Genomic DNA, 11,394 nt, shown 5'->3' with positions numbered 1-11,394 from the left:
CTTTTTGAAGGTTTCTGTAACCAACAGATGCATGTCTGTATTCCATAGATCAATGAATTTATTTCAATTGATTGATTCCCTTATATCAGTGTAGAATAAACCTACTGGTACTTGCCTCAGTGGCACTGATATGATAGCCTGTTGCTTAGTGTTATAGCCCCATCCCAAGGTCTCTTTATGAAAGAACATTCTATTTATTTATTTTTTTGCAAATGTTTAGTAAAAAATATAATGGTAATTAAATAATTAATCAAATTGAGTTGCACATACATTTTTTTATGGTAATTACATTACATTATTTGAAGACTGGAATATGTGGTTTATCACCAGGGGAATTAACTGTGGTGGTGTGCTAGTACAAGTAGCGTTATTGAATGAAAAACACTCACTCGTCGTTCTCTTGCCCGCACATGATTTGGGTAAACCCGTTCATGGAATCAGGAAGTAATATTTTGCAGCTGTGCCCCTGGTGAGAAACTTTCCTGTACTGGGGCAGTCGAAGCTTTTGTTTTGTATCCGCAAATATAGGCTATTAGAGTTACACACTGGAAAATATAATATTCGTGGACGGGAGCCTATCTTTTGGTGTAAGTCTTTTTAGTGTGCATTTTTATTCTCTGAAAGTACCCGGAAGACTTGAATTTGACACCTTGGCTTAGGTAGGGTAAGTAGAATGGATGTTCCTCACCTGACAGAAGATGAAATGGCAGATATTAAAAAGGAGGTAAGTTGCCTATTTGTCTGACTAACAATTCAACTGTCCGGGAGTCTGTTTTACAATAATGATTTGCCAGAATGTTGTTAACTTACAGAGATGAGAACTTTAAATGTAGAAATGCGCAAAATGAAGAAGTGAAAGTAACGAACTTATGCCGCACCCTAGCAGGGCCGACCAAACCAGGGCACTAGGGGGTCCCAGAGTCCAAATGTTTTATTTTTTAGGAAGTCAGTCTCAACTTAATGTTGAGAGATATCATATTAGAACACACAACATGCAATTTCGAAATTAGGTAGTTCATTAGAAATGTTCCACTTGTTAATTCAGTCACATACAGTCAAATCAATTGGCCCATGTCAGCTAACATGTGTAGCCATCCCTCTAAACCTTGAGGTAATCATGGCCAAATTACTGACGGGCCCTGACCTCCAGTGGGCCTCCATAGATTTTGTTAGTCACTCTCACTACTTTAGGGCTCCCAAAGCCTTCCCACTGGGCACAGATGACAGTTCAATGTCTGGATTTGATTTACATTTGGTTGAGTTGTCAACTAAACATGAATTCAACGTGAAATCAACAAAAAAATGTCACCATGTCATTGGATTTAGGTTAAAAGTTGGGTGAAGAAAATATGAAATTTCAAATGAAATCAGTTTTCCATGATGATTCAACATCTTCACATATATCTTTTTGGTTGAAATTACGTGGAAACAACAATGGTGAATGACTTAATACATATTTAATACTGGCAATCAGAATGTGTTCTTAGGTGTCAAGTTATATGGCGACGATTGGATAATGTTTTAAGTGTAATTACTTTCAAAAAAGTATTATTTCAAGACTCTAAAAAATAGATTTTTATCATTCTAAATAAACAAGGTAAACAATGTATATTTGTCCGGCCTGTGGCCCACAACTCGGATTATGTACGAAGCCCAAACGTTTGAGCACCCATGCTCTATAGGCTACCCAATTTTTACAGTAGCCTATATGTGTGTATAGTGTAAATAAAGTTGAGTAATGATGTGCATATTATAACTAACCCCTTTCTCATAATGATCAACAAAGGCATACCCTTCCTCTAATTATTCTTTGTCCAGACATGTTTACATGTCCTTCAGTACAGTTACAGTATTGCCATCAGCAGTCTGTTCCCTGGTCACACACACTTGATAAAACACATTAACAAATTATGTCCCAATATAACATACAGACCCAACCCTCAACACAACACAAAACACCCACAGTTTCCATCTGGCTCATCTCTGTCCAGGTCCTAACGAGGCTGCGACCGTACCTCTGTGACAAGATCCGGGTCGACCGCCATTTTGACTACCTGCGCTCGCGCAAGATCCTTACGCGGGACGACACAGAGGAGATCAGCTGCAGGAGCACGCAGAGTAAACGGACAGGCATGCTGCTGGACTACCTGGCTGAGAACCCTCGGGGGCTGGACGCCCTGGTCGAGTCCATCCAGCAAGGACGTACCCTCAACTTCATCATCACCAAGATCACTGATGAGGTGCAGAAAGTGAAGAATGAGAGGATAGAGGCTCTCAGAGGTACGTTGTGTGTCTGTGTATAATGAAAGTACTGCAGTGAACCACACTTGAGTGATGAGTAATCTTGCATGAGACCTGAATATTTGTGTTAGCTCCCTAAGCTAATAGGCTTTAGCTCAGTGTGCTAACACAGTCTTAGAATCATTATCATGACCATCTCCCTTGGGTCCTCTACAGCAGGGGCTTCCAGTTCCTCCTCGAGCTTCCTGCCAACCCAGGACACATCCAGGGCCGCTAAAGACCTGTCCAGGACGCTGTCATATGAGACCAACCTGGCATCCACCATGCCGTACAACGGAGAAGGGAGCCCATCCACCTCTGACGCCCTAAGATCCCTCAACCTGCCCACTGCCTCCAGCCAAGGGAAGGTGTCATCATCCATGGGAGGAGATAGCATGGTTGCGTCTTCATCCCAGGCCTCGTCCAAACTGCCCAGGCCTGGAGACCCAGGAGCTCCCCACCTGCCACAGGAGGCCTTATCTAACATGGATGCTGGACCACACAGGAGCACAGCGATCAGCGGAGGGGACGCCAACTTCCAGCCCCTGAGGTCACGCTCCATCCCCCCCACTTCCACATCATACAGGGACCTCTCGCCTCGGCCCCCACCGAAATCTTACTGAGGATCGCCCCTTGCCCTGGAATGTCTCCCACATCATTACTCATCACAAACATTCACACTTCAATTTTATTGTTTGTACCAGTTTGTGTTTTCTCTTGGGTTTTAGTTCAGTGATACATCAAACAAATAGCAACTCGTAAAGTATATTCCATGCCTTACATTATACTCTGGATTATTAGAAAGCTGGACACGCTTATTTTGAATTCAATGAAGAAACCATACAAGTAACTACTTACTAATTATGTCTCAATCATAAGCTGTACCTTCATGAATTTTACTCTGCTCCTATCAAGTCATCTTTCATAAGATGCCCCTTACCCACAGAGAGACAGATTGAGATAGCTACACGTTATCCTGAACTTGGACTAAAGTTGTAGGTCATCATTCTCCATCAACACTACTGCTCATCTATTTTCCTATGAATTATGGGCGTTCTTCATGAGAGACTGGCATCAACATGCCACACCATGAATTATGGGGGTGTGAGTTCTTCATGAGAGACTGGCATCAACATGCCACACCATGAATTATGGGGGTGTGAGTTCTTCATGAGAGACTGGCATCAACATGCCACACCATGAATTATGGGTGTCTGGGTTCTTCATGAGAGACTGGCATCAACATGCCACACCATGAATTATGGGGGTGTGAGTTCTTCATGAGAGACTGGCATCAACATGCCACCATGAATTATGGGTGTCTGGGTTCTTCATGAGAGACTGGCATCAACATGCCACACCATGAATTATGGGGGTGTGAGTTCTTCATGAGAGACTGGCATCAACATACCACACCATGGCAGCTACAGTAGAGCTGTTTCCTTGTAAGGAGCCCAGAGCATCAGAAGACAACTTCTCTGTATTGAAACATAACACTGGAATTAATGGTTCAGCATATGCTTTATGGTACACAAACTGTAGCCACAAACTTTGGTAGACCTATGCTGAAATGGTTAATGTTTTTACTCTAGACTAAAGTATTCTTATACTATAGATACATTTTCTTATTGTGAAAGGGCATGAATGTGTAATGTAGTACAACGGTGTTACTTATTATTCAGAAAGTGAACTTTAATACCTGCTATTTTGATAATTGATGTACCAGTACTTTTTATATTTGAGATCTTGAAAATGTAGACCTTCTATAAATAAATCAAAGGAATATGAGACACAGGAGACATTTCCTGTAAAATGTGTGATTCATTAATGTTTGTTAAAGATGGCTCACAGGAATACATTCTATCCTTATTTTCTGAAGTTTCATTGTGATTTTATGACAATTAGATTAGGCAATTACATGCATGAAATTTAAGCTGATCAGTAACATAGGCCTACTGTATTAGATAACTTTATTTTTGTTTTGGGAAAACAGGTAAATCTCAGAATGCCGCTCGAGAATGACAGTCACAGTGATTGAGTGTCTCCTTCCCTGTTCTGTCCAATGTTGACAGAAGAAATTAGATTTGTCACATGTTAAACAAGCTGCTCTGTATAGCGTAAGCAAGTGCTTCTCTGGAGTACAGGTAAGTGATAAACCGTCGCCATTCCAATTATGTAAAAAGAAATTGAGGAGGCTTAACCTAACAAGTACAAGAAGTACCACAATGACCTCTGCAGAGTCATCAAATGAGCAAAAGGACAATATAGGAATAATGTGGGATCATATTACACAGGCTCAAATTAAATTGTATTAGTCGCATACACATATTTAGTAGATGTTATTTCTGTCACACCCTGATCTGTTTCACCTGTCTTTGTGCTTGTCTCCACCCCCCTCCAGGTGTCGCTCATTATCCCCAGTGTCTTTATACCTGTGTTCTCTGTTGCCAGTTCGTTTTGCTCGTCAAGCCTAACAGCGTTTTCCCCTTCCTCCTGTCTGTTTCTAGTTGTCCCGGTTTTGACCTTTTTGCCAGCACTGATGCTGAGCCTGCCTGCCGTTCTGTACCTTTTGGACTCTTTCCTGTTGCGAAATGCTTGTGTTCCTAGCTCCAACTGAGTAGTAATATCTAACAATACACAACAATACGCACAAATCTAAAAATGCAAAAGAATGAGATGAAGTAATATAGAAATATTAGGATGAGTAATCTCGGAGTCCGGAGTATAAAAAGCCTATGTACAGCACCAGTCAAAAGTTTGGACACACCTACTCATTCAAGGGTTTTTCTTCATTTTTACTATTTTAAAATTGTAGAATAATAGTGAAGACATCAAAACTATGAAAAAACAGTGTCAAACAAATCATAATAGATTTGAGATTTTTCAAAGTAGCCACCCTATGCCTTGATGACAGCTTTGTACAGTCTTGGCATTCTCTCAACCAGCTTCATTATGTATGCAGCACCGGAGAAGATGGTTGACGTGCTCCTAAACTATTGTTATGTTCCTTTTTTGCGTTGTTTGGAACTTATTTTTTTACTTATTTTGTACATAATTTTGCAGCTACCGTCTCTTATGACCGAAAATAACTTCTGGACATTTGAACAGCGGTTACTCACCACGAACTGGCAGAAGCTTTTTTATCCTTTAACGAGTCCGATGAGCCCGACATGATCGACATACTGCTTTCCCAGGGAACAGGCCCAAATCCACGTCATTTCCGTGAAGAGACGACAAAGAAAAAGAGGATGGAGGTCGGACTGCCTTCAGAGAATTCGTAGGCGATCAAATAAACCCCCCCCCCCAATGCCTTCCATTCTCCTAACTAACATGCAATCATTGGAAAATAAAATTTACGACCTATGGGGAAGATTAAACTACCAACGGGACATTAAAAACTAATATCTTATGCTTCATGGAGTCATGGCTGAACGATGACATTATCAACATACAGCTGGTTGGTTATTTGCTGTATTGGCAGGATAGAACAGCGGCGTCTGGTAAGACAAGGGGTGGAGGACTATGCATATATGTAAACAACAGCTGGTGCACGATATCTAAGGAAGTCTCAAGGTTTTGCTCGCCTGAGGTAAAGTATCTCATGATAAGCTGTCAACCACACCATCTACCAAGAGAGTTTTCATCTTGTAATGTTCGTCGTCCTCCTCCGATGAGGAGTAAGATAGATCGGACCAATTTGCAGCGTGGTATGTGTCCATAATTTAATAAGAAACTGAACACTACAAAATAACAACGTGAAACAAACAAAACAGTCCTGTGTGGCACGAACACAAACACGGAAAATAAACACCCACAACTCAAAAGTGAAACCAGGCTACCTAATTATGATTCTCAATCAGGGACAACGATTGACAGCTGCCTCTGATTGAGAACCATACTAGGCCAAACACAGAAATCCCAAATTATAGAATAACAAACATAGACAACCCACACCATTTTTTTATTTATTTTTTTTACATTTATTTAACTAGACAAGTCAGTTAAGAACAAATTCTTATTTTCAATGACAGCCTAGGAACAGTGGGTTAACTGCCTGTTCAGGGGCAGAATGAGAGATTTGTACCTTGTCAGCTCGGGGATTTGAACTTGCAACCTTCCGGTTACTAGTCCAACACTCTAACCACTAGGCTACCCCACCATACTAAAACAAAGATATAATAACAGAACTAAGGTCAGAACGTGACACATCTGTATTTTTTGTAGCTGTCTACATACCACCACAGATCGATGCTGGCACTAATACCGCACTCAATGAGCTGTATTCCGCCATAAGCAAACAGGAAAATGCTCACCCAGAGGCGGCACTCCTAGTGGCCGGGGACTTAATGCAGGGACACTTAAATCTGTTTAAGCAAATTTCTATCAGGATGTTAAATGTGCAAAAAAAACTCTAGACCACCTTTACTCCACACACAGAGACGCGTACAAAGCTCTCCCTTGCCCCCCCATTTGGCAAATCCAGACATAATTCTATCCTCATGATTAAAGCAGGAAGCACCAGTGACTCGGTCAATAAAAAAATGGTCAGATGAAGCAGATGCTAAGCTACAGGAATGGTTTGCTAGCACAGACTGGAATATGTTCCGGGATTCTTCCGATGGCATTGAGGAGTATACCACATCAGTCAATGGCTTCATCAATAAGTGCATCGAGGACGTCATCCCTGCAGTGACCGTATGTACATACCCCAACCAGAAGCCAAGGATTACAGGTAACATTCGCACTGAGCAAAAGGCTAGAGCTGACGCTTTCAAGGAGAGGGACTCTAACCTGGAACCTTGTAAGAAATCCTGCTATGCCCGCTGGCGAACCATCAAACAGGCAAAGTGTCAATACAGGACTAAGATCGAATCGTACTACACCAGCTCCGACACTCGTCGGATGTGGCAGGGCTTGCAAACCATTAAATACTACAACGGGAAGCACAGCCGAGAGCTTCCCAGTGACACGAGCCTACCAGACGAGCTAAACTACTTCTATGCTCGCTTCGAGGCAAATAACACTGAAACATGCATGAGAGTACCAGCTGTTCCGGACGACTGTGTGATGACGCTATCCGCAGCCGATGTGAGTAAGACCTTTTAACAGGTCAACATTCAGAAGGCTGCAAGGCCAAACGGATTACCAGGACCTGTACTGCGAGCATGCGCTGACCAACTGGCAAGTGTCTTCACTGACATTTTCAACCTCTCCCTGTCCAAGTCTGTAATACCAACATGTTTTAAGCAGACCACCACAGTCCCTGTGCCCAAGAACACTAAGGTAACCTGCCTAAATGACTACCGACCCGTAGCACTCAAGTCTGTAGCCATGAACTGCTTTGAAAGGCTGGTCATGGCTCACATCAACCGCCATAACAGATCCACAGATGATGCGATCTCTATTGCACTCCACACTGCCCTTTCCCACCTGGACAAAAGTAACACCTATGTGAGAATGCTGTTCATGACTCAAGCTCAGCGTTCAACACTATTGTCCCGTCCAAGCTATTCACAAAGCTTAGGACCCTGGGACTGAACACTTCCCTCTGCAACGATCCTGGACTTCCTGATAGGCCGACCCTAGGTGGTGAGGGTAGACAACATCCCCTCCGCCACGCTGACCCTCAACACACAAGGGTGTGTGCTTATTCCCCTCCTGTACTCCCTGTTCACCCATGACTGCGTGGCCACGCACGACTCCAACTCACTCGAGGTCAGTCGTTGTACAGAGGGTTTCAAAGCATAGTGCCCAGCATTTAACTAAAGAATTCGGGCTACTGTGTCAGAATTCTCAGGGTTTACCAGTTTGTTAGCTGATGTCAGCGAGCCAGTTAGTACAGGATCGAAAACCGCAACAAGCCAAAGTTTCAGGTAAGAGTTAAAAATAGGTGAACCTAGTTGTGGGTTTTGTTTCACCGGCGACGATGAGACAGCCTACGCACTCTTAATTTTTTGCACTGTCTCCATGCACACTCACAGGGCCCTACACACTACACACACTGATACTCCAACACACATACAAAAAGTCACACAATCATTTGCTCACACACATATAATATCCACATACATTTATACTGACTCTATACTCTATGTGTCGGGGGGCTAGGGTCAGTTTGTTATATCTGGAGTACTTCTCCTGTCCTATTCGGTGTCCTGTGTGAATTTAAGTGTGCTCTCTCTAATTCTCTCTTTCTCTCTTTCTTTCTCTCTCTCTGAGGACCTGTGCCCTAGGACCATGCCTCAGGACTACCTGACATGATGACTCCTTGCTGTCCCCAGTCCACCTGGCCGTGCTGCTGCTCCAGTTTCAACTGTTCTGCCTTATTATTATTGGACCATGCTGGTCATTTATGAACATTTGAACATCTTGGCCATGTCTGTTATAATCTCCACCCGGCACAGCCAGAAGAGGACTGGCCACCCCACAGCCTGGTTCCTCTCTAGGTTTCTTCCTAGGTTTTGGCCTTTCTAGGGAGTTTTTCCTAGCCACCGTGCTTCTACACCTGCATTGCTTGCTGTTTGGGGTTTTAGGCTGGGTTTCTGTACAGCACTTTGAGATATCAGCTGATGTACGAAGGGCTATATAAATACATTTGATTTGATTTGATTTACACACACCCACTCCCATACAATATTCATATGCGCTGCTGCTACTCTGTTTATCATATATCCTGATGCCTAGTCACCATACCCCTATACATATCTACCTCTATTGATCCAGTATCCCTGCTCATTGTAAATATGGTACTGGAACTGACCTTGTATATAGTATGCTTACTTACTTTAACCTGTTCTTCTTATTCTTATTTTTTATATCTTGTGTGTTTTTGTTCTACCTTGTTATTTTTAGTACTACATTGTTATTGATTACTGCATTGTTGGGGTTAAAGCTTGCAAGAAAGGCATTTCACTGTACTTGTGAATGTGAAAAAATAATAATAATAAAACTGTGAGGCGATAAAATGGGATTTCACTATTATGGAAGTTCCTAGAATGAGCATGTATAAAAATATATATTTTTTAATTCAAATATAATCTGAAATGGTTTGTGTTATGCAGAATTCATTTATGTATCTATTTCATGTTTGTTTTCCTCGGCATCTTTTGGATTGAGTAACGAGATGATGGAGACATACATTTACATTTACATTTAAGTCATTTAGCAGACGCTCTTATCCAGAGCGACTTACAAATTGGTGCTTTCACCTTATGACATCCAGTGGAACAGCCACTTTACAATAGTGCATCTAGGTCTTTTAAGGGGGGGGGGAGAAGGATTACTTTATCCTATCCTAGGTATTCCTGAAAGAGGTGGGGTTTCAGGTGTCTCCGGAAGGTGGTGATTGACTCCGCTGTCCTGGAGACCTTCAAAGAGGAAAACCTGATGGTGTTTAAACACCTCTTCTTGAAAGAACATAAGGATCAGCCTGTGGACAGATATGCCATGTACACCAAAACAGATATAGTATATTACCACCTCTATTGCATCATCAATTGTGTAATGTAGACTTCAATTTACCTAAAGTCAGTGAAGTATTTCCCACTGTTCGTTGACTGCCCGTGTAGAATCATTGTCTTCTGCAGATTACAGTGCAGTATTTAAAGCACACTGTAGTTTATTCACCAATGTGTCATCTACATCACTTACACAGTCATGTGGGACCTATCAAACAGTGGAGCAAGGTGTTGTTTACAGTGTTGTTTATAGTGAACCTGTAATATTTGCACCCAGAGGCAGTTTGGAAGTCTGTGGTAAGTGTTGCAACCGAGGACAGAATTCAGCACTCGGCAGTCCCGTTCTGTGAGTTTGTGTGGCCTACCACTTCGCAGCTGAGCTGCTGTTGCTCCTAGATGTTTCCATTTCAGAATAACAACACTTACAGTTCACAGGGGCAGCTCTAGCAGAGCAGAAATTAAATGAACACAACATAGTATGTTTCCTCATTTGCATCACTTAAAACAAATCTGGCCAAGAACATGTTTGTATATGTTGAGTTGAGTTTATATTATTTATTTTATTTTGTATTTTTACTGGGACAGTGCACATTAAACAACATTTCATGTAAAAATACCAATTTTAGCCAGCAGGCTAATTTTCAACCGCAGTCCCTGGGCAGATTATTAAAAACAATTACAATACAGACAATCAATGAGCAGTGAGCAACACACAGAGCAACATAGGACAAGCAAGACATAGCATACAGACAGAGCAACATGGCACAAGCAAGACATAGCATACAGACAGAACAACATAGCACAAGCAAGACATAGCATACAGACAGAACAACATAGCACAAGCAAGACATAGCATACAGACAGAACAACATGGCACAAGCAAGACATAGCATACAGACAGAACAACATAGCACAAGCAAGACATAGCATACAGACAGAGCAACATGGCACAAGCAAGACATAGCATACAGACAGAACAACATGGCACAAGCAAGACATAGCATACAGACAGAACAACATGGCACAAGCAAGACATAGCATACAGACAGAACAACATGGCACAAGCAAGACATAGCATACAGACAGAACAACTTAGCACAAGCAAGACATAGCATACAGACAGAACAACATAGCACAAGCAAGACATAGCATACAGACAGAGCAACATGGCACAAGCAAGACATAGCATACAGACAGAACAACATAGCACAAGCAAGACATAGCATACAGACAGAACAACATAGGACAAGCAAGACATAGCATACAGACAGAACAACATAGCACAAGCAAGACATAGCATACAGACAGAACAACATAGCACAAGCAAGACATAGCATACAGACAGAACAACATAGGACAAGCAAGATATAGCATACAGACAGAACAACATAGCACAAAAAGCAACAAGACAAAATCCATAAAAGCAACAAAGTGTTTCCACACCTCACAAGCTACAGACAACAGACAACATGGAAAGCGGCAATACACAGCTAGGGATTATGTTCACAAATCTGATTGGCCTTTAGCCATGTCTTCATGTTTTTTGTGAAAGTGTAATAGATGGTGCAGTTACGTGTGTCTGATGACAGTGTGTTCCAGACATGGGAAGCTCTCACAGAGAAATCAGATTGACTAAAGGTGCCTTAAAATCAGATAC

The 11,394-nt window shown here is 42.0% G+C and overlaps 1 protein-coding gene across 2 annotated transcripts; it reads left to right on the top strand.

Moving 5' to 3' along the window:
- The first annotated feature begins 390 nt into the window (after positions 1-390).
- bcl10 (BCL10 immune signaling adaptor) lies at positions 391-4,077 on the top strand. 2 transcript variants are annotated; one of them, XM_029642992.2, is made up of 3 exons: positions 391-724; positions 1,992-2,280; positions 2,461-4,077. In XM_029642992.2, exons 1-3 carry the CDS (start codon positions 674-676, stop codon positions 2,901-2,903), a joined length of 783 nt encoding a protein of 260 aa, XP_029498852.1. In that variant the 5' UTR covers positions 391-673; the 3' UTR covers positions 2,904-4,077. The 2 variants fall into 2 exon arrangements, with proteins under 2 accessions (XP_029498852.1, XP_029498851.1); XM_029642991.2 differs by having other exon boundaries at positions 393-724; positions 2,458-4,077.
- Positions 4,078-11,394: the final 7,317 nt, after the last annotated feature.

The sequence above is a fragment of the Oncorhynchus nerka genome, linkage group LG9b, assembly GCF_034236695.1.
Source record: "Oncorhynchus nerka isolate Pitt River linkage group LG9b, Oner_Uvic_2.0, whole genome shotgun sequence".
In the NCBI taxonomy this organism is placed as follows: Eukaryota; Metazoa; Chordata; class Actinopteri; order Salmoniformes; family Salmonidae; genus Oncorhynchus; species Oncorhynchus nerka.
The sequence above is the reverse complement of the archived record's forward strand: the minus strand, read 5'-3'. Positions and strand labels throughout refer to the sequence as shown.